General features: G+C 43.4%; 1 protein-coding gene across 2 annotated transcripts in view; it reads right to left on the bottom strand.

Moving 5' to 3' along the window:
* Positions 1-27,000, bottom strand: part of FES (FES proto-oncogene, tyrosine kinase) — a 385,097-nt gene that overhangs the window by 85,470 nt on the left and 272,627 nt on the right. For both annotated transcript variants that reach the window (XM_069222643.1, XM_069222642.1), the window contains exons 14-16: positions 21,951-22,004; positions 20,570-20,688; positions 6,486-6,580 (exon numbers count right to left, since the gene is read on the bottom strand). In XM_069222643.1, the coding sequence (XP_069078744.1) occupies positions 6,486-6,580; positions 20,570-20,688; positions 21,951-22,004 (268 nt within the window). The remainder of the gene's footprint in view (positions 1-6,485; positions 6,581-20,569; positions 20,689-21,950; positions 22,005-27,000) is intronic.

Genomic DNA, 27,000 nt, shown 5'->3' with positions numbered 1-27,000 from the left:
GCTTATCAATGATCCAACCACTAGAATTCAAACAGAAATTCGAGGTATGATAAATGAGGCTGTCAGTAATGCATGGATCACAAAAAAAGAAGCTGACTTTCTAGACACACCATGTCCTAGAACTCCATACTTTTACTGCCTCCCGAAAATCCACAAAGGGAAAATCCCTCCCCCTGGTCGGCCTATAGTCTCAGGTATAGGCTCGATTCTTGAACCCCTCTCGACATTTTGCGACCATTTTTTACAACCCCTTGTACAGCATTCTTCCACTTATTTGAAAGACACTAAAGATGTTCTCAAGCTGATTGAATCTATCAATATCACAGATACTGTTCAAGCACTGATCACTTTAGATGTCGAAGCATTGTACACCAATATTCCACAACAAGACACTCTATCAGTAGTTGAATCAGCCCTGCTCACTGCTTCCCTCCAGTCCAACACACCTGTACATTTTATCATGCATTGTGCCTCCCTAGCTATGACAGAGAACTTTTTCCAGTTTGAAGATCTTCTTTTTCATCAAATTCGAGGGACATCAATGGGGAGCACTTTTGCTCCTAGTTTGGCATGTCTTTATATGTATGACTTTGAGAAACGATTCATACAACCTGATTCCAACCCATTTTACGGCAACATTAAATTATGGCGCCGATACATTGACGACATTTTGATCATTTGGCAGGGTCGCATTGACGAAGTTACAGTCTTTACTACCTGGATTAACAATTTGGATCCCTTTTTACACTTTACCTCCTCGGTCTCAACCACTACGATCCCCTTTTTAGATTTAGAGATCAGCATGGATGGAGGCAAACTCAAGACCAACACTTATCACAAAACTACAGATCGTAATAGTTTACTACTATACGATAGTTTCCATCCAAAAGCACTCAGGGACAACTTACCTTTTGGTCAGTTTTTGCGACTACGCCGCAACTGTTGCAGCATTCGGTCCTTTGACTCACAAGCTACAGAACTGAAACATAAATTAGGTGACCGCCACTATCCTACCAATGTGGTTAATATCGCCTACAAACGAGCCAAATATAGTAACAGAGAATCACTACTCCATACGGCCCCCAGGTGTCCAGTGAATAAATTAACTTGTGTCACCACCTTCACACCATTGTCCAACACTATTAAGAAAATTGTCAATAAGAGATGGAATATCCTGTGTAGTGGTGGTGAGAACATCCCAAAACCACTGTTTGCGTTTAAAAGGACGACTAATCTTAAAGATATATTGATCCATACGCGACCCAAACCACAGGCATCATCCAAAAGACAAGGGACATTATGGGACTTACCTCCAGTAACTGGACACCACCCGTGTGGTAACTGCAACGTTTGTGCACTAACAAAACGATTAGACAGTCTTGATTTAGCACCAATAGGCAACTGGCGACTGCTTAAACATACTAACTGTAACACTAAGTTTTGTGTCTATCTGATCACTTGTCCCTGTGGTTTACAATATATAGGGATGACCACCAGAGCAATCAGAACTAGAATCAACGAACACCGCAGCAACATCCGCTGTGGACGAACTTCGACGAAACTTAGTATCCATTTCATCGATGTACAACACAGCCCAGATGACATGTGGTGGGTTGTATTACAAACATGCCCCAAGAAAAGCACCGAATCCCTTTTTGAACTAGAACAGCGTTGGGTGTATAAATTGGGGACGCATCGGAAGGGATTAAATGATGATATCCCTTGGACGAACTTCTCTCGCTGATTTCCTGACTTCATTTATTACCAGGGGCACATGAGAGATATGATACTTCTTATGACCATGTGACAGGAAGAATAAAAATAATTTCTCTGACAAGACTAGGATTAGTCCACACTTATTACCTCAGGATGTGTTATCTCCGCACACTAGAGTGATACTTAGTCCATTACACACCCTTGATTAATATATCGAGTGACTACCTTTTTGAGATCCACACACACATTGCGTTAATATTTAGATGAGTAGTAGTTCACACACGTGACTCCAGACTTCATTAACATTTCTCCCCTGAATTAAATTGTGTGAGGTAAGAGCCCTGTACTACCAACCACCCATATATTATCGCCTGGGTTACCCTCCCTTCAATAATGGCCGCCATTTTCGGCTTCTAATTGCAGGACTAACCTTAGTCCTTCTTTCTTTTTTACGACCGGTCACGCCACCGGGGACGCGTCCGCGTCTCCCAGCACCGCGCGCACCGGCGTCCAATTTTCCAATTGAGCACGGGCTCATATTCGGCCCCCACCGCGTCTCCCAGTCACCTTCGGGAGCGCGACGAGGGTAGGTCTTTCCACCCACAACCAGATACCTTCAAGTAAGTGTAACCGACGCTACGTGTGAGTGTGTTGACTACTATCCATTCTCGAGTGTCTCTTACCCTCGTCACGTCTCCCAGTCATCTCCGGGAGCGCGACGAGGGTAAGTTTGTCCACTTACAACTAGGTACCTTCGAACAAATGTAGCCCTCACTACGTGTGAGTGTGTTGTTTATTTAACCCTTATCGAGTGTCAGAAGCAGTACGCTCGTTAGTCAGCTTAGTTTGTTTTGTGTCTGTTATCTGTCCGGGCTCTCTATTATTAGAGTACGCTGGCTCCCTAACTTTGTTTTGTGTTGCATAATGTGACAACCTTGCCTTACACAGTGGTGCATTGAGTCATGTACTGTTCCTTCTTTTACCTGTATAACCATAAGCATTTTTATACGCTGCTGCGTCTCTTAAGTGTTGAATAGAGATTGATAACGGGACATCAAGAGGTATTATCCCGATTATAATGCCATTTGCAAACAATTTGTTATGTTTAACATGATATTCACGGGAATATCTATATGGGATATTATGTTGTGACTTACTCATTACTGCTATGGGGGTATGTACATTGTTCTTATTATAATCAATGTGATTTACCCCCATGTTTTATTGTTTCCTTTGCAACAAGTAGTTTGGTATACACATCTGGTTGTAGGTCCGCGTGATCCCAGGATGCCCCTACTCTAAATGGGAGGGTAAGCATATATACATTGTCTCACTTCTTTCTGGCATGAATATGTTATTATCACACTATCACCGTTTGCCACACAGTTTTGCACTCACTCAGCTCTCATGAATACTTCAATTAATATATTGATATTTTCCAGGGCGACGAATAGGAACTGAACCTATGGCTACAATGAATGATTGTAAGTGACTGACGTTATCTACTGTCTTGACTGTCAGTTCTGATTTATAATTAGCTAATTCAGCTCATAGTTGGAGGAGTTTGATTCATACTAGGTCCTGAGGAAGCGTCACTGGATCCATATGGACCACTAAGACGCGAAACATGTCGACCCAATACAGAGATAGGGTCCTGTAGTTTCTTGACCCACCACCATGACATATACAGTTAGAGAGTGGTTGAGCATTACCTCTGTTTCACTCTTTTGTTGAGTTTTTTAATCTTGGCCTCTACCCAACATTAATAGAATAAAGTCAAAACGAGTCAGGGTTCAGAGCCAATTTTAGATTCTTTCTTTTTCTAAACCCTCCGCGGTGTCTTTCCCCTTTATCTATCTGAGGGCGAGAGCGGCATCATCAAGAAGATCTCCGGCAAAGAGCCCCCCATTGGCTGGTGCCCGTCAGACATTGCAGCGCCAGTCTGACGAGGAGCTTGTCCGATGATGAAGCATGACACCCATTTGGGTGTGTGAGGACTCATGCTCCTGAGTTATGAGACTCTAGAGCAATCATCCTATAGTCCCCTGGTCTTTCTTAGGAACAGTGTATCACGTTATTATTTATAAACACGATTGGCCAGAAGCACGAACGCCTAAAAGAGGCCTGATCCAAGCAGGCAAGGTCCTTGGGATGCCTTAAAAGGGCCAAATAGTTCAGCAGCAGGCGACCATGGAACTTGTGGCCCAGAAGGTCATAGGGACAGCCCATCGGTAACAAGATAGGGGGAGCCTAGTAGCCACCAAACTCTGAGTATCTGGCCACTAAGGCCACAATAAAAGGAGGCAGTGCTGGATCAGGGCAAAGAGCAGATTGACAGACAGAGGAACACATGATGTTTATGACTTTAAGGGGGGTGGTACATAGGACATTTTATGATCAGTATATGCAATGTTGATGCACCATGTAATGCCACTATGAATGTGTTGTAATAAAACTGCAGCCGTTTACAATCCCAGCGAAGGCTCCCTTGCATTTGTGAAGCAGAAGTGTAATTGGGGATCAGGTATGGGAGACTGTGGGGCTGCGTCAATGACCTGGGAGTCCCTCGCATGAATGGGGGGGGGGGGGTTTGGGTTAAGCACCACCTCACTCTAAAGTCTCCATGTCTTGAAGTGTGCTTTTCAGTTGCTTCATGATTTGTGATATGCACTCTCCTGCTCTCTGCCCTTTCTTGAAGATGTTGGAAAAAACGTGTTTTGTATTAATTCTGTGTGGGACAAATGGTTGATTCTCCTGAGTGGCATTTGCAATATACCCTTTATATAAATTAATGTAAGGACCACAGCAAGTGGTCAGAAAGGAACCTATTCACCAAATTCACCAAATCTGACTAGTCTTCTACTTTCGTCAAACCATATTCATGTGGGTGTGATGTGAGTGGGAGTAATATGAAGATATTTTGTCAGTTGGGTGATGATGCCTCCATAAGTCTAATAAATCTGTCTGATTATAGTCTCCAATGCAGACTCAATGCTCCAGTTTCATCCCAGCTTTGGAGGGAAATCTATCAAAGTGACCATTTCGGATACAGTTAATGTTGCCTGCTGAAATGTATCTAGTACCCAGATAGGGAGATGCTGCCCGCATTATGTCCCCCCAAAAAGAATCTGTTGTCAATGTTTGGTGCGTAAATGTCCACTAAGCAAGTTTCAATTCCATGTGGGAAGCCATAAACTACGAAATATCGTCCTCAAGGGTCCAAGGCCATCACAGTTTTTGGAATGGAACATTAGCAGCGATAAATACAAGTATCTCCCAAAGAGTAGGTGAAGTAGCTAACTGTAAAAATATTTCCTCCCCACTTCATTAACTTATCAACCTCAAATTGCAGCATGTGCATCTACTAAAACAACCAATTTACATTCCATGCCCCTTAAGGTAAGCGTGTATTCTGTACCTTTTGAGATATGTATTCAGTCCCGGTATTTCAATGAGACCAGCTTTCACTGAATATCAGATGACGTTCATTTACAACGGATGTACCTAGTCCTCTAGTGAGTCCCCTCCCTCTTGCTTCAAAGCCACATATGTTTTGCAGTTAACATCTTGTGATGCTGTACAAATTAAAAACCACGTCCCCCCCAGCAAGAAGCGGAGATCATCTCAGAAACATTTTCTTTCTCCTTAAACTTAAATAACTTCCACTCTAAGATAGTTGTATGGGTGACATTAAAACCAACAACAACAATGAAATGAGAAGCAGATTTAGGGGCTCTAAGCTTTACCTCGAAGGCCATTAATAGTTAGCCCGGCCCCCAACCAGTAAGAGCACGGTCCCCATCGAGCTAGTTATTCACCACTAGCCTACCCAATGCTTAATTTGCAAAAGAATGAGTGCCGGTGTACAAAGCTCTGCTCAGAAGCCCATAGCTGCTACAGGTGCAATTAAATGTCAGCACAACCAATAGCAAGGTTGTGTGGTTTTTATTCTGACTTGTGTCTCTTTAAACCACTACCAGACACTCCCCGTTGCTTTTCCTCACTTTTTCAGGGTCTTACTTTCTCACTTTATGAGAGTGTTCAGTCTTTCTCTTCCTTCGTCTATCCATTTTGTTTGTTCTTCTCTTGTCTTCTCAGTGAATGTCTGATGCAGTTAAGTGCCGGTCCCCAAAAATGATCGCCCGGTCCCCAAAAATGATCGCCGGGGGCCTCCCCTGGCACCACCTGCTCTAATCCTTGAGTTCGGCTTTGAGGCAGTTTTACTCTGGTATCTCCCTCGACACTTGCACTCTTGTTCCCTTCTAGTTCTTGTAGATTTTTACCGCATCTTTTCCAGTATACTGAAAGGATGCCATTACACCACTTAGTCTTATACTGCTTCATTGTTTAGTTTTATTAGGGCATTCAGTTACAGATCCGTATTTAGATGCAAATCTTCTCATCCATTATTGAAAAATTGTGCAAATAGGCAAGTAAAGTCACCCGGAGACTAACCACTTGGGGAGTGGGATATGGTCTGAAGGACTGCGTCAACTGAACAATGAATCGGAATGCCCTTCTTGCATTCTAAATTTCCTCTACTGCCTGTATATTATTCACACAAAAAAATAAATTATAAACCATTCCTCTATGAGAGTTAGGGCTTTCTATGGCACTTTTTTCTTCAAGTTCCACCTTAAAATATCCAACCATATGTGTCGGTGGGATCGAATCTCAGAAAAGGAAATGTTTATGAACGGAATCAGTGGTTTCTCCAATCAGTTGTGTTTTTAGTATTTTGTTAATACTCCTCATTACTTTCTACTCACCGTGAACTAATTCCATGACAATGTAAATGGGCTGCTTCTGAGTGCAGACTCCGATGAGTTTGACAATGTTAGGGTGGTTATATTGCTTCAGGATTCTACAAAGAGAAAATTTAACATAAATGAAGCGCTTCCACCCACATCTTTCTCTTGCTTATATTTAGAGCAGACTCACATACTTTGGTACGATAGTGTCAGACATGTTGCATTATAGAAAGAAAGGATCCATGAAGCATGGCTGTATTCATGATAATCCAGGACTATAAATGCTCAAATCTTCCTCAGGCTATACGCTTTTTTCAGAGTAACCTCCTAGCAGCACTGATACTGGTAAAGCTCTAGACCTCACCAAGATATTCTACTATGAAAAATGATGGTGTGTTACTGTTTAAGGAAGTAAAAGCGAATCACAAGAGCGGAAAAAGGATAATGCTAATTCTACTTAGGATGCTCTGAACATCTTATACAGATACATAAATTCATAGAAAAATAAACATAAAGAATGGAGAAAACCTGTATAGATAAAAGCAAACAAGATCTATACACTCAACGTGTGTAGACATTCACATATACAGATACAAGAACACCACAGTGCTTCCTAGGGACATCTTACATGTGAGTCTCGGGAGAAGCCTCCACTCTGTTGTGTATTCTGTAGATATCAGACTTTCTTCTAGCTGAGCTCTGGCAAGTAGTGAGAGAAGAGCTGGATTAACCCATTCTGGTCCAATTGGCATGTTTGTAGATGCTAAATATTTAGCGATCAGTGCTTTCAACATGGCAATGCTGCCAGAAGGTGGATACCAACATCTAGTGTTCTTGATTGTCTCAGGGTTCGGCAGAACTAGCAAGCATGGTGAGTGAATTTGTGTGTAGACTCTCGAGGTGCTGAGGAGAAGGGAGGCACAAAAATAGGGAGGCACAAAAATAGGGAGCCGTGGTTCGGGGAGTCATGTCTCTGACCTCAGAGGAACAGAGACTTACTGGTAACTTTGAGCATAAAGTGAACATGAGCTTGGAGCTATTAGAGACATCAGCCTTTGGCAGCACCAACCACAATAAATGAATGTGTAGAAAACACTCAAAAGAAAAATGCAGTAATTCTAACTTCAGGTGGTCCTCAAATGGCCATACTTGAGTAAATATCATGACAAAGAGGACCGCTAGGTGGTTCTAATTATTTCAAAGCCTTAATACTCACTCCATGTGCTATTAAAAAGGAAGACAAATCAAGCACTTACTTAAGGACTTCAAAATGAACAAAGAGAAGAGAGCTCTGATGACTCCTGGACAACAGAAAGGCACCATTTATGGCAAAGGAGAATAAACTGGAGGCCATTACGCTAGAATTTTGGTGATGGCAGTGCTGATTGAGTAAGTGGATGGCCAAGTTGTATTTCTGGAGAACGTATTGGGAATAGTGGACACAGCTCCGAGGAAATCTCACACTTTTCAAAACCAGTCGAGTTAGAGTGGAGATGACGACTAGGAGGTTATAAAATAACAGGAGAGGTGCAAGCCTGTTCGAGGTGATCTAAAAGGCTTCCTGCAGTGCTTTTTCTTACAAAGTGCAAGTAAGCACGTGTCACCAGTGGTAATAATGAGAACGGGTGGATGTCTGTCAGAGCTGAAGAGCAGAAGCTCCAGGGGGAACAATAATGATTTTCTTAAAGGAGTGCAGGAAAATGAAAAGCACGCCACTTACTTCTATACAGAAATATATATTTTATGTCAGACGTGCTGATTTTCCCCAATTAGTGCCTAAAACACACGAGAAAAAGCATCACTGTCTCCTTTAAGGTAATCAAGCTGCTTTTCTTTTCCTTCTTTTTTTTTTTTTACACAGGGCTTTCATTTTCAAGAAGCCGTCACAGGAATGCTGGTCTGCGTATCCCTGCAGGCTACTATCCTTGTGATTGAAGCCAATCGTAGTGGGTCACAAACTACAGCCTGCCTAATGAATATTCATGAATTAGTTTAGTCTGTGACCTATTATGAGTCAGTGTTTTGCAAACAGACCTACTAGCACATTGATCTGCTCACAAAAAAGACACTGGTAGCAAAATGAAGATATGCATTTTGCAACCACTTTTTGTGACCAGTATCTCAATAAATATGGCTGATCATTATTTGATTTATTACAATGGCTGTCCTAGCACTACTTGAGACATTATAAACTATTATCATCTGTTCTATATTTACCTGCCGTTTAAGAACGATTGTTAATTACAAGAACATTTATTTTTTATTTGCTTTTAAAACGTTTCATGTTTTTATATTTTGTGTATAATATAGAATGTATGCATGAATGTTGTGTAATACTTATGTTTTATTCAAATAAAGGAAGGGATTTAAAAAGATATAATGTGTTACTGGTGGAGCAGAACATTGTCTTATTGGATAAACCAGATAAAGAGAAATGTGACATTTCAAACAATCATAGAACAGATTTTTATGAGATCCATACAGATCAACATAGCAAAACCAAACTGCAATACCCTGAAAAACAGGTAATGGAAACAATCCCAGGGCTAACTCCCACAATGATCTCAGTTGGTTTCCACACTTCGGCCTGCTCTAAGTGATTTTCAGTGTTAATAATCCAAGATCTAGGCTCCTATCCACAGAAGCAACACTTATACCGGGGGTAGATGGGGTGAGGAATTATGGAAAGAGGGTCATGTGGCCAGGGATAGTGGTGTAACTATTAGCGTAGGTGGTGGATAGGTAGGGAGGAGCTATAAGGGCAGCAGGAATCCAATCAGGGAATCATCTATTTACTCTATTATTACATCACACCATCCACAAATAAAACCCCAGAAATATTGGCAGCCTTTCTTCCTACCACTTCCTAGCGTACATGGATCACATGTCACCAACAATATCAGGTTACTGTAATTTATAAGTGTGTTGAATAAGTGTGAGAAATGTGGTTGTTGGTTGACTGAGGTATGAGCCCTGGTCAGGCAACAGCCACAATCCCTTGCACAGTAAACAACAAAAAGTCACTAAATTAACCTGTGCTCAACCCTGGGTAGCTTGGCATGAAAAGCAGTCAGGCTTAACTTAGAGGCAATGTGTAAAGTATTTATGGAGCACACAAACAACAATAAGGTGAAAACACAACACAAGAAAACCTCCAAACCAATTTAGAAAAGCGGAGTAAATTGCAGTAATTTATTTGACGTTAAAATGACAAAAATCGAATCAGTAGAACTGGAGTTATGAATTTTTAAAGTTTAAGGCTCAAAATAGCACCTAAAAGATAAAAGCACCATCTGAGGACATCTGGTCGCACGAGACTGGGTCAAGGTCGAAAGTTAGGGTCGATTGCGATGGAGCGCGGTTTAGAGACAAGAAGTGGACTGGAGCTGGTCAGTGCTGACCTTTGGACATAGAAAGAGTTTGAGAACAAAATGTCTGTGAAGAGAGAAGTTCAGTGGGGCAAGGCTACAGGAGTTCAAAGAGGGATAGCTGCATTCTGTGTTTCAGCAGCCGGTGACCTGGTTATTCTTTGACATTTGGCAGTGACTTAGATCATGTGGCTCCTGTAAAGTGGGAAAAGGTTCCAGAGTTCCATCTGTGAGAAGTTGTTCCAAGGCATTTGTGCCCAACAAGTCCTCTTAGATTCTTTCACCTCCAGTCAGAAAGGCACCATTTCACCCTATGGGGGCTATCATGTGGATGAGTGGATTCACTGTTAGTCATCGGTGTACAGCTTTCCAAACTAAGACAGCTGTTCGTTGGATGAGTTTGTCAGTGTTATGGGTGATTTAGCATAGTACAGGTGAGCAGTGCCTTTGGGATATCCTAATAGGTCTCTTTCTAGCTTGGTCCATAGGGATGCTCTCTGGAATAGTGACAGTAAATCTACCAGCTGTGAGAGTTGGTATGCTATCCAATGGGATTCCATTGATGGTAATCTATGGCCACCTGAGGACTCTCTCCTCGTAGCTGCGGACGTTTAGACATGGTTTAATACCTCCCCACCCAAACAAAGGATTTTATGTCGCAATATATTTATATGGGGATGTGCACAGCAAACGTTCTGTATAGATAATTAAAATGTGTTGCAGCTACCATCTTCACTGTATGGGTTCTCCTAGAGATGGGAAATGGTAGGAGTGACCACTAATTGTAAGTATTGGCTAGACATGGGTAGTGCCTTACATATACCGCAATTTACTTTCTGACCCACACTGGCTGGCCTGGCTTTAATCATTGCTTTCTGAACTCTAGAGAAATTCCTGCACATCTGCTTCTGTAGGAAGGTGCTAGTGCAGGGAAATGGGCTCCCGAATTGTAATAGACAACTACACCTGCTGCGCCAATGGAAGATATGCTCCTGTGTTTCATTTAATTGCAAAGTAGGCAGCAACTTCATAGAAACAGTTTACACTGCTGGGAGCTCATACTGGCAGACCCTGGTCTCCAACCAATGATGAGTTATTTACTGCTGCTATAATCCAGCTCCGTCTGGATGAATGAAGCAGTGCCTGGCTTGTTGGTTTCCTACACTGGCCAACGTAGTCTGATGGAGACCAACAACTGAACCATCAAAATAGTTTACATTTCAAGAGGTAATTGTGAGTGTTTTTGAGGAAATGCCCACCAGTACCTCAATTTCTTAGCACTAGAGGTGTTCAAAATTGCAATATTTTCTCTGTAAAAATGCATAATTTTCAGGGTAGTTATCTGAAACTATGCATAAAACAGGGAATGGACTTGGCCTGTATCCTGCGTGAAAAGCATAACTCATTTCAAAAAGGTGTACAAGATACAGGCAGGAGACGTGCACAAAAATGTCCCTCGGCAGCAGTCCTGAAGTTCCTGTGAGACATTTTCTGCTTGAACCAGTCTACCGCTGGTAAATAATTGTCAAAAATGTACATAATACGGAAAATTTTGCATAATTAGAAATAAGCTAATTTTTCCTGCATAAAAAAATCCTGCAGAGGCATAGTTAGCACGGACATAAATAACACTGTGAACCGTTTTATTTACCATTAGCAATATTTATTAATGTATGCAATAGGTTACAGTTGTATAATGTCATATGACATTGATATTGGGAGCAACTGGCTACATAGTAGCATTTTATTTCTCAGACCTTCTGGCTCGACTACAGGTGGACCTCTACGTTTGGGTGGGACGGTGTGTGGATGTATCGTCTTCTGTGTGGGGAGAGCTGGGTGTGGAGGATTAGTTCTGGCATGTGATCTGGTTGTATAATACTTTTCACAGCCAGTATGCATGCCCATGCTATAGATCTGACTGAGATGGGCCAGAGTGTGCCTCATGAACCCTTTTGAAATCTTTGGGATAATCCAGGAGTCCTCCTTTGTACAAGGCTATGTTTGTTTCATGTGCCTTATTTTTAGAAGTGGGCTTAGCCAAGACATTTTGATTTTACTAACATTTTATGTATAATATATTTACTCAAAGAGACTTTCAGCTCTCTCTTGTCATCGATTGGTCTGCTGTGTAATACACATTGTGCATCTGCCCATTACTGCATACAGTGTGGGACAATGGGTCAGCACTCTTCACCCATTGACTAACTTCTCTTTGAGGGACAGCATTTTTTCTCTTTTACAAGGTAGACATCCGCACACAAGGTAGTTCTCTTTAGTGGCACTGTTTTTCTTTTTAGTTTCTCATTTCTTTAGTGTTGCCTGATCGGATAGCAGAATGCCTTTGAAGTGTGGAAAGGACACATTCCAGCTTTATCAGTTCTTGTCTCCTAGCAATGCTGTTGTAAATTTCTTATTATTATTGCCTGGCCTTGGTTTCACGAATGGCACATTAATAACTTTGCCCAAGAAGAAAACCAAACGTTATCCTGTTTAATTTCCAGCACATATTTAACACTTTTATGTAAACATAGGTGTGGTGTTATTTGGTTTTGCAATATTTTATACTGTGAACCATTTTTCCTTCCTTCTTTCTATTTCTTTCTTTCCTTCATTGTGTTTATTCCTTCTATTTTTCTGCCTTTTTTCTTTCAGTCTTTATTTTTTGCCTTTTTTCTTTCACTAATTCTGTTTCCTTCTTTTTTTGCCTTCTAGCCTTGTTCTTTAATCTTTCATACTTTTTCACCTTCTTTCCTTTTTTCTTTCCATTTTCTTTCTTTCTTTCCTTCTTTCTTTCTTCCCCTTTTCTTTCTTTTTCACCTGCCTTCCTTTTTTGCCTTATTTTGTTCTTTCTTTTTCTTTTGCCTTCTTTCATTCTTTTTCTTGCCTGCTTTTCCTTTTTTCTTTCTTTCCTTTCATCCTCCCTTTCATCCTCCTGTCCTTTGCTCTTTAATTTTTGCTTTCTTTCCTTCTTTCATGCCTTCTTCTCTTCCTTCTGTTCTTCTTTCTTTTTTGCCTTTTCTTTTTTCATTTTTCTTCCCTTCCTTCCTTTTTCTTTGCTTTCTTCCCTTTTCTCTTTTCTTTCTTTTTACCCTTTCCTACTTTTGTCGTCTTTCCGCTTTCTTTCTTTCCTTTTCTTTTTACTTTTGTCTTTCTTTTTTCATTCTTTTCTTCTTTCTTGCCTTCTTTTTTTAACTTTCCTTCTCTGTCCTTCAGTCCTTCGTTCTTTCTTTTTTTTCATTCTTTCCTTTCTTCTTTCTTTTTGCCTTCTTTCCTTTTTTCTTGTTTCTGTCTATCCTTTCATTCATGCATTTTCCTTCTTACCTGCTTTCTTGTCTTCTTTCTTTCCTTCTTTCCTATGCTACCTTTCCTCCTTTCTTAATTTCCTTCTTTCTGGCCTTCTTCCTTTCTTTCTTTCATTTTATTTCCTTCATTCTTATTTGTTTTCCTTCCTTTATTCGTTCCTTCTTTCTTGTTGGCTTCCCGTCTTTCTTTTTGTCTTCTTTCCTTCTTTTTTCTGGCTATCTGGTTTCTTTCCTTCTACTGCTCCATCTTCCCTTCTTTATTCCCCTCTTTCTTTCTTGCCTTCTTTCCTCCTTTTTGTGCCTTCATTCCTCATTTCTTTACTGCTTTCTTTCCTTTTTTTGCCTTTTTCCTTTTTGTTTCCTTTTTTACTTTTTTGCATTCATTTCCTTCTTTCTTCTTTTTCTGAATTCCTTCCTTCATGTCGCCCGTCCTTCCTTTTTTGCTTTCTTTCCTTTGCTTTTTGTCTGCTTTTCTGTGCCCCCTACTTCCTTCATTACATTCTTTCTTCCTTTTTTTAGGGTCGAGCCTGCGTTGCATGCGCTCGCTCATGCGTATCGCAGCGAGACGCTTTCGTGTTTAGAAAAGGGCTCGGAGCCCTGTTGACGTCACGCCAGTGTTTTTCATTGGTTCGTGGGCTTGCCTATTAAAATCTGCTTGCTTTCATTAGTCGAAGGCATGCATATGTCATGCCTTTTCCGGTGGCTAGCCCTCCTCGAGCGCAGTGACCAAGTACAGAAAACATTCGAGGCTCGCTGTTTTCTGTCCGGCTCGTGGACTACTTATTCTCTAATTTACTAGCGCGATTTCGCTTGGCAGAAGTCGAGCGCTTTACATAGTTAATTGCACTTTTTCGGGTTACGTACATAAATGCACTGTTGCTGATAGGTGAAAAGTCGGATTAGGAGTTTACAACGCTATCAGCTCTAACATGAGCAAACGCGAGACCAGTTGCATTGCAAATGCTTGTCTTTCTTGCCTTCTTTTTCAACAGCAATAAGCTGGCAGCCAAAGCCAGACAAACTGATATTTTAAGGTCTGTGTTGGACAAGACCTTTGGATTTGACTAAAAATATGGATATCATAGTTACATGATTGCCTTTCGCCATTTTCTTTTTCCTAAAGTTGATGAGGGCCAAACAGCTTCCCAAACAAAGTTTTGCAAAAACCATGACAAAACAAAACAAGAATTGTCAAAAGGCTGGTGGCCCACGCCAGACCTTTTGGCTTTGCCATTGCTTGTTATGTTAGTTGCTGTGTTTGAGGGACTGGTAAATGTTGTATTGAAAAGAGTTAAGGATCAAGCAAGGGTATAACACTTGCAGACCCAAGTTTTATGGACTCCCAGAAGGCAAGGTGATTTTGCATTTTCCTTCAGCTGAGATGCAGGAACTTCCAGGCTTTGCTTGACTGAGGTGCAATAAATGCCCAGTTGTGACTTGGTAAGTCAGTGGCATCTTAAGGATTTTGGGAACCTCCAGCTGGGGGGCTTGTAGAGAGCTCCCAAGGGGCTCCTGAAGCATCTCAAGATGGGGGACGGTAGCCCTGGGGGTCCTGTACCCCTTCTCCATACTGGTAACTCAGCCCAAGGTCTGTACCCTGAGGCTGAACAGAGGACAAGGGTGAGTCCTTCCTCACCTTGCCACCACATCTGGGCTCACGTACCTCCTCTGGGGACTGGCACTGCCAGGCAGCTGAACTGTCAGGGCACCCTTGGGGGTCAACCCTCTCAGTTCTCCTGAAACTAGAGGTAATTAATTCCCCAGAATGCAGTCAATGGGCAGCTGGGGACTAACTATGACCCACCTCTGGGTCACCTCCCCACCCCACTCTAGGGGCACCAGGGCCATGGGGCGGAAGAAATTCTCCCCAAAGCCTGGAGTCACTCTACACACCTGGCCGGTGTACTGCTCTGGTGACACTAGTCTCTCCACCATCATATTAAGATTAGCCCCTGTGTCCCTCTGAGCGATGACTGGGACCCCATTCACTACCGCTTGGTGTAAGTGATGACTCCCACCCTCAGGGATCACCAGCTTACCCTCCGAGTCCACCTCCCAACTAAAGGAGATGAAGGCATGGTCTACGACCTGCCCCTGGGGACTACTTTCCCCTAAGCCCACATTGGCCACCCCTGTAGAGGTCCCACCAGGGGGTGATTTCTTTGCACAGACAGAGTCCCCTTTCCTGTGTCCTAGCTGGGAACACTCAAAGCAGCGGGTCAGGAATGGGATCCTTTGGGCCACCGCCCACCAGAACCACCACCCTGTTTCTCAGATGGGGAATGGGAGCCCTTCCCTTCCCCCTTACTCTGGGACTGGTCTGGGTCATCTCTAACCTCCCCCTCACTCTGCTGGGAGGAACCAGAACCACCCTTCTTGGGGTCACCACCAGGTACCTTTTTGGACACTCTGGTACTAGTCCAGAGGCCCACCTCCTCAGCAAGCTTCCTAGGATCAGTCAGCTTACTGTCAACCAAGTGCTGGCACAACTCTGTAGAACAAAGACTGAGCATGTGCTCTCTCAGAATTAAATTAAGTAACCCTGTGTAATCATCTACTTTGCTACCCCACACCCGTCTATTCAGTGCCTTATTAGAGAAATCAGTACAGTCTACCCAAGTTTGTGTGGAGAATTTGGTGCTGTCCCTGAACCTCTGACAGTGTTTCTCATGGGTGAATATATGTTTCGATCCCTGTGATCCAGTGTAAGAAGTGTGTCCCTCTCCACAGCTGGTACATACCTCCACAAGGCCGCCCCCATTGCTCTACAGGAACTCCATGAGCCCTTAGTGCAACTTCGTAAGCAACCAGCCACTTATCAATGTCATCCCCACCACATAACTGGGCACAACATTTTTAGGTATACAAACCTTTCTTTCTCCAGCAGGCTCTGCATGTATGCGGCCACCATTACTGCTGGACTCAGACTGCTTCGCCTTAAAATCCAGCTCCTTGAGACTCAGTTCATGAGCCAACAAACGTTTACTTTCAGCTAAGGCTCGCTCAGCTGCAATTTTCTGGGCTGCTCTCTCAGCTTCAGCATGTTTGGCTTCTCTTTCTGCTCTTCTTTCCTCCTGTTGAGCCTCAATTTTAAATTTTGCCATTTGTAATTGGAATTCTCTCTCCTCCCTCCTTTCCTCTGCGGTAAGGCCCTGATAAGAGACACTGCTCCCTGGTTTGGCAGGGGGCACAATTGCAGTGGTAACATCCTCCACCAATGGCAAAACATCCTGTGAGGGACCATCCTCTGGACCCTCCTCCTCAACATTCTCGTCAGAATGGGCTTCTGCCCAGGCCCTCAGTGCCATTTGGAATTCCTTCTTTCTGGAGGCTTTCTAGGTAGGTACTCCCATATCCCTGCAGAACCCCTTCAGCCGTTTAACATTGTAGGTCTCCAGAATGGCTAGATCAAAATCTTCATCTCCTGCTTGAGACTCAGCCAGAGACATGTTGAATGAGGATTTTAGTAAAAAAAACAAAAAGTCAGGAAGAATAACGAAATTGCAGAAAAAGATAAAAAATATCAAGTTGACCTTCAACTGTGGGTAGGTAGTGAACAAATACAAGTCCAATCCTCACCTCTGATCACCAATGTTAGAAATGGGGACTTTGGTTGGCAGTTAGGTTACCCCTGTCCAAGCAAGGACCCTCATTCTAGTCAGGGTCAGTCATCCACAATCCAAATTATCTTGTGCCCACCCTCTAGTAGTTTGGCACTGAGCAGTCAGACTTAACTTAGAAGGCAATGTGTAAAGTATTTGTGCAATAAATTCATTCAATAACACAGCAGAACACCACAAAAATACACCACACAGTGTTTAGAAAAATATATAATATTTATCTGATAAGATGCAGGTCAAAACGATTAAAATGCAATAAGTATATTTTGAAATATCACTGTAAAAATGATATAAAGTGTCTTTAGTCTTTTAAAAGCAATAAGCGTCTCTTTCAAGCACAAACGTACCTGGTTTGCGTTCAAAATCTCTGCAAAGAACTGTAGAGGAGGAGATGTGTGGAAAACAGGGAGGTGTGTGTAAATTTCTCGGGCCGCACACGGCGATGAGTCATTTAGTTTTCACGCAGGGAAAGCTTTGCATCGATTTCTGGCGCTCGGTCTTGGATCCTCTACGGGTTGCAGGGTTTTCGGACGCCCCAGGGACGATGCATGGATCTCCGACACTGACGGGACAAAGTCATAGGGGCTGCGTCGATCCGGTGGGCGTTGCGTGGAAATTTCTACCGCACGGCAGGCGCTGTGTCGATTCCTCTCTGGAGGTCGGGCTGCGTTGTTCCGGCTCGGCTATGCGTCAATCCAGTGGGCCATGTGTTGAATTTCCAGTCACTACGCTGGCGCTGCGTCAATCTTCTCATTGGGAAGTCGGGCTGCGCCGTTCCAGTTCAGCGTGTGGTGAATTTTTCACCGCGATGCAAGCTGTGCGGTGTTTCTGGCAGGCTGTGCATCGACTTTCGCCACCCAAGGAATCCATCTTGTAGAGATGAATTCTTTTTTTGTCCTGAGACTTCAGGGAACAGGAGGTAAGCTCTATCCAAACCCTTGGAGAGCACTTCTCAGCACAGTCAGAGAGCAGCAAGGCAGCAGTCCTTCACAGAAAGCAGTCAGGTGAGCCCTTTGGGCAGTCAGGCAGTTCTTCTGGGCAGTTTGCAGATTCTGGTTCAGGTTCTCTTCTCCAGGAAGTGTCTTGTCAGGTAGAGTGTCTACCTCAGAAGTGTCTAAGTTGGTAGGTTGAGAGACCCTGCTTAAATACCCAAATGTGCCTTTGAAGAGAGGGAGACTTTAAAGAGTGGCTTAGAGGTGCACAAGGTCCCCTTTCAGTTCCATCCTGTCTGGCAGAATCCCAGTAGGGGGTGTGGCAGTCCTTTGTGTGAGGGCAGACTACTGTCCTTTGACATGTAAGTGCCAATCCCTCCACCCTCCCAGCCCAGGAAGACCCATTCAAAATGCAGATGTATGCAAGTGAGGCTGAGTATCCTATGTTTGGGGTGTGTCTGAGTGAATGCACAAGGGAGCTGTCAACTAAACCTAGCCAGACGTGGATTGGAAGGCACAGGAGGATTTAAGTGTAAAGAAATGCTCACTTTCTAAAAGTAGCATTTCTAAAATAGTAATATAAAATCTAATGTCACCATTAAGCAGGATTTTGTATCACCATTCTGGCCATACTAAATATGACCTGGCTACTCCTTTCTGATCAGGAACTACCACTCAAACAGTATATGAGGGTAGCCCTAATACTATCCTATGAAAGGAGCAGGCATCGCAGCAGTGTAAAAACAAATTTAGGAGTTTTACACTACCAGGACATATAGAACACACATGTTCATGTCCTGCCTTTTACCTACATAGCACCCTGCCTGCCCTGTGGACTACCTAGGGCCTACCTTAGGGGTGACATATGTAGAAAAAATGGAAGTTTAAGACTTGGCAAGTACTTTGAAATGCCACATCGAAGTCGCAGTGAAACTGCACACACAGGCACTGCCGAGGCAGGCCTGAGACATGGTTAGGGGGCTACTTATGTGGGTGGCACAACCAGTGCTGCAGCCCACTAGTAGCATTTAATTTACAGGCCCTGGGCACATGTAGTGCACTTGACTAGGGACTTAAAAATAAATTAAATAAGCCAATTAGGTATGAGCCAATGTCACCATGTTTTAAGGAGAGAGCATTTGCACTTTAGCACTGATTCGCAGTGGGAAAGTGCACAGAGTCTTAAAGCCAACAAAAATGAGGTCAGAAAAAGAGAAGGAAGAAGGCAAAAAGTCTGGGGGTGACCCTGCAGAAAAGGCCATTTCCAACAATTATCATAACTGGTAACTGCTATTAAAGAAGATTTGGAATTATACGAAGAGTAGAATTCAAAAGCAGCGTTTCAACATTTTTCTTTGCATTTATTTTACTTGTACGCATCTTGCTTACATAGGCTTCATGACACAAGTGATGCATGTTTTTCTCACTCCATAGCAAATCTGCAATTCAGTGTAGTTTAAAAGAGATTTAAGGGGGGGTTTAAAGGTTGCCAAGGAATAGCCACATCTTTAAATATCTTTAAATATTTCTGGAACAGCATAATGGCCTTGTCATAGAATTTGTAGCCGTTCTGATTATACCCATCACAGAGGAGTGGGGTGGGTTGGGTTGTAGGGTTTGAGTTTATCATGAAGGTTCTTCAATGCAGACGATGGTAAGCCTTTGTATGTGAGTGATAATATACTGGATAAGATTCTGCCTGCCTTGGGAACCAGTGATGACTTCTTTGGTGGACAAATATGTGTTATTTTTTCTAGTCTGAAAGTGAGGCTTATTGTAGCAGTGTTGGTCTTTTTTAAGTCTTTAGAAGCAATACATAGCTAAGCTGCAAATATGGTGTTAGTACAGGTGAGGCACAAATTTACCTAGACTACCATGGGGTTGTCTTGTTTAGCTAAGACAGTGTGGTTTTTTTAGAGGTTTCATCTGAAAGAATAGTTCACCATGGCTGTAGATTGCGTGCAGAGGTGGAGGTTTGCATCTAAGTGCTACCACTGCTTTTTACATAATGCATAATACTGGGGGCTCGTCTACTTTTAGAATGTTGCTCGTCTGGACCAATAAGAACACTGGACCTTGAGGAAATTACATGATTCTACCAGAACCACAAGGTTTTGCCAAATGGAGAAACCAGGATTATGAGTCGGGTCTATTAGCTTTGAACAATTTGTTGAAAGCTAACAGCTAACAAAATGTACTAATCACCACTTGGATAACAAGTTCAAGGTTTCGGAGTGCTGCTAGGGTTTTGTTCTTAAGAAGGTAAACATTTAAAAAATAAATAAAAAATTATTCTTATCACCACATGGATTTGGTGGCTAACTGGCACAGCATCACCCGAGTTTTGTGTTATGCCAGAAGAAGTAACATAGTCAATGTAATGAAAGGTTTTAGATGTAACTCAATGTGAATGTAATACATTTGTCACTGGTACACATGGGCTATTCAGTCATGCTCCCTTATGCGCTAAAATGACAAGAGAGTGGAAGGCACATATAGGAAACTAGAATGAGGGGGCTTCCTCGCCGAAAAGAGGAGTCTGACTGGAGGATGCAAGTGAGTTCTTTATATCCTTCAGGGTTCACTCCCTGCTCCACTTCAATACTTGCTGTGATCTGTAAAGGAGCCGGATTAAAGATTAGGAGTTTGAAGGTGTACTCTGCACACCTTCTCCTCCTCAGCCTGCGAATTTCAACACACCACAAGAACATGCCACCATAAGGCCACAAGTACAATGATTTGAAACCAATATATAACTGTGATAGCAATGGGAAAGAGTAAATCCAGAAGAGGTTATGAGAAGACCTAGGAAGACAGACAGAAAGGAAGATCCACTCCCAGAAGGCGTTGCTTTTGAGTGGCTCTGTGTAGTCATACCTGGCTTCCAGTAGAAATTTGTCCTTCAAGTCTGGAGGAAGAGTTTCTCGACATGTTTTTACTGCCACTGGAGTGTTGTCAGCCTTCAGGCGTCCACTAAACACCTCTCCAAAGTTGCCCTGAAAACAGAACAGAATGGGCCAGGTCACACTGACTTGCAGTACGACTGATTTCAGAGTTTAATGTGGAAACTGTTCCTCCTATAAAATCAGTTAGGTGGCAATTTGAAGGACACATTTGACCATTCTTCTCATTCCTCTCTGCACCAAGAACAGTTTTCTCGGGTCCTCAAATTGCAGGAGAGTGTTCATGTCACCAGTCACCTCACTCACAAAAGAGAGCTGCCCGGCCTTTATGATGGTGGTTCACAGGCGAAACTAGCAGAGCTGTGTTCCTTTGAGTTAAATCAGTTCCTCTTATCAGCCTAGGAGTCGCCTCTGCTAAGTAAGACATATCCTAATTCTACAATATTAATCAAGCATATTAACAACATTTGTGGATTGCTATGATTGTCTCAGCAAATCAGACGTCTGTTGTTAACTGCTGGTATTTACCTGCATTCCTTCTAAGTTGAGTGAAAGTGTGGCATGCGGACTTGAAACGGCTGGTGACAGTGAACTTCTGTCAGCTGTGGTGGATGACATTGGGGGCAAGGGTGCTAATAGATGTATTGCCCACATTCTACCAAGCATTAACATTTGGTAATCGACCTATCCCAATATTATGAGCCGTCTAGTGGCTCAATTAACATCTGTTTGTTACTGTGCTTAGCAGAGTGCTGCACTTCATGTGTAATGATTATATTTTAATTGAAACTAACTCTACTGTTGTGTCCACCGGTTTGGACTGTTATTGGTACTACAATACCCAGCACTTCTACATAATAAAAACATGAACCATGTGTTTGCTGAATAAAGATTTTCTGCCACTAACCATCGATTGTTCCCGTATGTTTCCTCCTTTGTGATAAAATCAGAGGTCGGTTTTGGGGGGAATGTTTTTCCTCTGTATCACTGCTGTACGGAGCTTCATTTGGTAAACTATGAAAGAGCATAATCTCTGACACAAGTGCTTTCCAGGTTCATAGTACACATTACTTGCATCAATATTTTATTTTTCACCACAATGCCTTTTTCACAAAGTGTCACCAACAAGGACATGCTTACCAAGAGACATAGCCATTGTCAGTAATTTGTAATTCTACTAGCTGACTTTAAAGCTGGAATAGCTTCTATTCACACTGCCTCGTCATAGGTTTTTTTTAAAAAGAGGAATGCATAAAAATTTTTTTTTTCAATTGAAAATAGAGACAGATTATAAAAGTACATCTAACCAAAAATGATCAACACACAGAATAATGAAGAAAATATAGGTAATTTACCCGGCCTATTCTTTCTCCCAATACAACCTCTTCATGCTCCAAAGCCCATTTGTCCTGTTGAATACAAAAAATAATACAACTGATTTTTATTTTGTGGTAATTCGTTACCAAATGTCTCCGACAAACTCGGTTGGAAAGGGTAACTGTAATTCACGTTCCAAGTAACGATACATAGCGTAATACAAAACATGGAAGCTAATATGAATATCCTTATGTTCTTGCTAAGGCTGATGTAGAACAATGTTTTTGACTCATATCAATATTTCTGCGGATTTACAACTTTGCTCGACTCTGGAGTTGAATGCTGAGAATCTTAAAGTTTGTTTTAAAGAAAATAATGATGCACTATCTAGAATCGAACAAAGCATCCCAATACGGCCTTAATGGTAGAATAACCTGTACTGTGAAATACACTATTTTGATCTGTGCTCTTATTTAGAGTCCCATCGTGCTGAGGTAATTGGTGCGGTTTGGACAAAAGCTCTCACTGTTAGACAGAATTAAGCATCTTTGTGTAGTTCTGATAAAACCTTGAAACCACAAAACAGCGCTGTAGTGTAAACAACTTATTATCAATCCCGAAACGTAGGCCTCTTCATCCAGTCTTGACCTAGGAAGCATATGAAGATATGAAGAACAACACACTCACTCCACCCATATTTAAACCAATTTATATTGGCTTTATCATAAAACTGAACCACATTGCATTGCATGGCTACATAACCTTTATTAAGGTTTAAACTCTCATAAGTGTTCAAAATAGTCTATAATAGAATTCAATGATATGGTATTTACGTAGATATTGTAGGAAAGTACCCTCTTTTTGACATGTTACTCCCAATTTCTGCTTGATGTCAGTCTGTTTGACTGCTTACCAGGACCCCAGTGCTTATGCTCTCTCTCTCCTCTAAAATGTGTCACTACATACTGGTAACCCAGTATTTCATCCCAAATTGGCATATTGGTCACCCCTTATAAGTCCCTAGTATATGGTACTGAGGTACCCAGGACATTGGGATTCCAGGAGATCCCTATGAGCTGCAGCATTACTTTTGCCACCCATATGGAGCCCATGCAAAGGCTTCTGCACGACTGCCATTGCAGCCTGCATGAAATGGTGCATGCACCCTTTCACAGCCATTTTCACTGCACCAGGTCACTCATAAGCCACCTATATGTCAGGCCTTCAAACCCTGAAGGCCACGTGCAAAGTACCTGTGTGTGAGGGCACTCCTGCACTAGCAGAGGTGCCTTCACGTCATCCAGGATCATTTTCCCAGACTTCATGAGTGCAGGGGCGCCATTTTACACGTGCACTGGACATAGGTCAATACCTATATGTCCAGCTTCACAATGGTAACTCTGAATATGGCCATGTAATGTGTCTAACACCTGGGAATTGTACCCCAATACTGATTCTAGTATTGGGGTTACAATTCCATGCACTCTGGGGGCTCCACAGTGGACCCCCAGTACTGCCATACCAACCTTCTGAGGTTTTCCAGGCAACCCCAGCTGCTGCCACCTCACAGACAGCTTTCTGCCCTCCTGTTGCTCAAGCAGCTGGTGCCCAGGAAGGTAGAACAAAGCATTTCCTTTGGGAGAGGGGTGTTACACCCTCTCCCTTTGGAAATAGGTGTAACAGTCATGGGAGGGGTAGCCTCCCAGAGCCTCTGGAAATGCTTTGAAGGGCACAGATGGTGCCCTCCTTGCATAATCCAGTCTACACCGGTTCAGGGACCCCCAGTCCCTGCTCTGGCACAAAACTAGAGAAAAGAAAGGGGAGGGACCACTCCCCTGTCCTTCACCACCCCAGGGGTGGTGCCCAGAGCTCCTCCAGAGTGTCTATGGGTTTTGCCATCTTGGATTCCAAGGTGGTGGGGCACTCTGGGAGCATCTAAGTGGCCAGTGCCTGCAGGTGACTTCAGAGCCCTCTCCTGATAGGTGCTTACCTGTGTATCTGGGTTATTTAGGGTCTCTTTCCTGGGTGTTACCTCAGATTCAAATTGCAAGACTCCAGCAGGAATCCTCTGCATCCTTTACTTCATCTTCTACCAACGGAACTGCATCTGGACCCTCCAGGAACTCTACAAACTGCAACAAAGAAGCAAAGATGACTTCTGCAACACTGTTTCTTCAGCTCCAGCCAGCAACTGCAACTGTTTCCAGGTCGTGCATCCTCCAAGGACTGCCTGTCTTCAGCCTGCACCATAAGAACAAAGGAATTTTCCTTGAAGTGAAGGAGTCACTTCCCTGCTTCATCAGGCACCCCTCTGGAGCGACGAACAGCAGCATGGGTCTCCTCTACTGATGACTAGCGTGGATCCAGCAACACGGGTGGTGGACTAAATTGACCCTGACAGTCCCAAGGTCCAGCTGTCCAACTTTGGTGGAGGTAAGAGCTTGCCTCCCCACGCAAGACAGTACCCCTGTGCACCACATGATTTGCAGTTGCCAAGGCTTGTGTGCGACCCTCCACGCAGTTCTTCTTGCATAGCACAGCCTAGGCCCCCAGCACTCCATCTTGCAACGCACAGCTTCCTGAGTGGTTCTCCGGCGGCGTAGGACCCCTTTGTCTCATGCTGCATGGGCCTCCATTTGCACCTTCTTTGTACCCGTGCTGTGGAAGTCCTCTGTGCACTGCCTGGTCCTCTAAGGGCTCTCTGAGTTGCTAAGAGCCCCCTCTGTCTGTCCCTCCTGGGTAGAAGCCACCAGGTCCCTCCTGGTCCTGAGCAGCGCCATTTTCTGCTAACCGTGAGCTTTGCATGTGCCAAGGTTTGTTGGCGGAATCCAGCAACCCAAACCAGACTGCAATCATCCTACCGGCGTGGGACATCATCTGCACCAAACCAGGAACCCACATGGAGTACTGACTGTTCTTCTTCACCGGTGGTTCTTTCGCACCTTCATCCGGGTTAGCAGGGGCTCCTGTTCTTGGACTCTTCAGTGCTTCTTGGACATGGTCCCCTTCTTCCACAGGTCTTCAGGGCCAGGAATCCATCGTTGGTGTTTCAGTCTCTTCTGGTTCTTGCATTATCTTCTATCACAACTTCTTGTGTGTTCTAGGACACTTACTGTGATTCACTCCTGTTTTCCTGTGCTCTGGGATGGGTTCTATTACTTACCTTTGGTGTCTTCTTACACTCCCAGCGCCCCTCTACACACTACACTTGCCTAGGTGGGAAACTGACTTTCGAATTCCACTATTTTAGTATATGGTTTGTGTTCCCCCTAGACCCGTTGCAACCTATTGTGATTTTCACTAGTTACACTGTTTTCTAACTGTTTTTACAACTATTTCTGCATTCTAGTGTGTATATACTGTGTATATCACTTACCTTCTAAGGGAGTATAGTCTCTAAGGTATTTTTGACATTGTGTCACTAAAAATAAAGTACCTTTATTTTTGTAACACTGAGTATTTTCATCCTTGTGTGTAAGTACTGCGTGACTACAGTGGTATTGCATGAGCTTTGCATGCGTCCTAGATAAGCTTTGGCTGCTTAGCTTCTGCTACCCCTAGACAGCCTGGCTTCTAGACACTAACTACGTTTCACTAATAAGGGATAACTGGACCTGGTATAAGGTGTAAGTACCTTTGGTACCCACTACAAACCAGGCCAGCCTCCTACAGATATCAACACAAGAAAAATTATGTTGAAGAATTAAATACAATACTTGTGAACTAAACTTCACAAAAACATTATGTGCCTGGCCTAAAAGCCAAAGCACTATTGCATCAGTAGAAATGGAAAACTAAGAGATGCACCTTGCATGGGCCACACAGCCAGTGTAAAAGAAGTAACCTATGTCAATATTCCTGGGAGATCAGTCATGAACTACTCCAATTATTGAAAAGTATCAGTCTACCTATAGAGGGACATTAGTATTTGCGACAATGGTGAAGGGAGGTGCCAACACTGGGAAGACGTGACTCACCCGATGGTAGTTTGGTATCATCCCTAAAGCAATCAAAAAGGGCAAAAACCAGACTGTCCCACAGAGGGGCAATTTGTTGTGGGTATATTCCTCTGGCACCCTCTCTCTGCAGAGAACAGATTCCACCTCAGCTCATTGTAGTACCACGGCGTACCAACAGAGAATCCTGGGAAGGAAAAAAGGCCTTCCAGTGCACTATGAGCAAGCACCAGGCCAGAAGGAAAGCCGGGTCCAGAACTCTGCTACCAACCTTGCAGGCTTTAGGGTGGTCATAAAGTCCTAGAACACAACATTCCTCACTCACTTCACCCATAAATGTGCTGAATGTGCACTCCCACCTAAGTGAATTGTTAGTTATTAGGCCCAGTGCTGACCTCTATATTGTAAATGTATGATACCCCTACAACGAGGCCTTGGGCTAATAGTATTAATATAAAAGTAACATGTTTATATGGAGCACTGCAAGTCACTCTACTGTCGTTCCTAAGCATTTTATTTAAAATAGATTGTATTACTTTTTTTTTTACCCAATAGTGTACAATAGCATCAGTATATCAGTACATTCAGCCCCTCATTACAACTTCGGTGGACGGCAAACACCGTCTGTCGAAGCCGTGCGGTCAGAAAACTGCCAGTGCAGTGAAGTGACCGCTGGGGCTAATAGGAGTTTCCCGCTGGGTCGGCGGGCGGAAACAGGGTTTCCGCCTGCTGACCCAGTGGAAAACAAGCCACAACATTGAAGCTGGCTTAATATTGAGCTGGAGACAATGTTGCGGTGCGTCGGGTGCAGCAGCACCCGTCGTGCTTTTTACTGTCCACTATGCGGACAGTGAAAAGTGCACCAGGGCTGCCCATAGGGGCCCCTGAACTGCCCATGCCAAGTGCATCCCACAGGACACATGCCAAGTGCATGTGCAGAGCCCCATGGGGTCCCCAGTGCCCCGTCACCGCCAGCAATTACATGGTGGTGGAATTGCCATGTAACGCCCAGCAGTCATATTATGACCGCGGGCACCGCTACACCGTAGCCTGGCGGTGATGTGGCGGTTCCAGCGGTCAGACTGTGGCACATTCCACACGCTCGTAATGTCGTGGTCGGTCCAACCTCGAG

Source organism: Pleurodeles waltl, chromosome 3_1 (assembly GCF_031143425.1).
Source record: "Pleurodeles waltl isolate 20211129_DDA chromosome 3_1, aPleWal1.hap1.20221129, whole genome shotgun sequence".
NCBI lineage: Eukaryota > Metazoa > Chordata > Amphibia > Caudata > Salamandridae > Pleurodeles > Pleurodeles waltl.
Note: the sequence above shows the minus strand (reverse complement) of the source record. Positions and strands in the feature narration are given on the sequence as shown.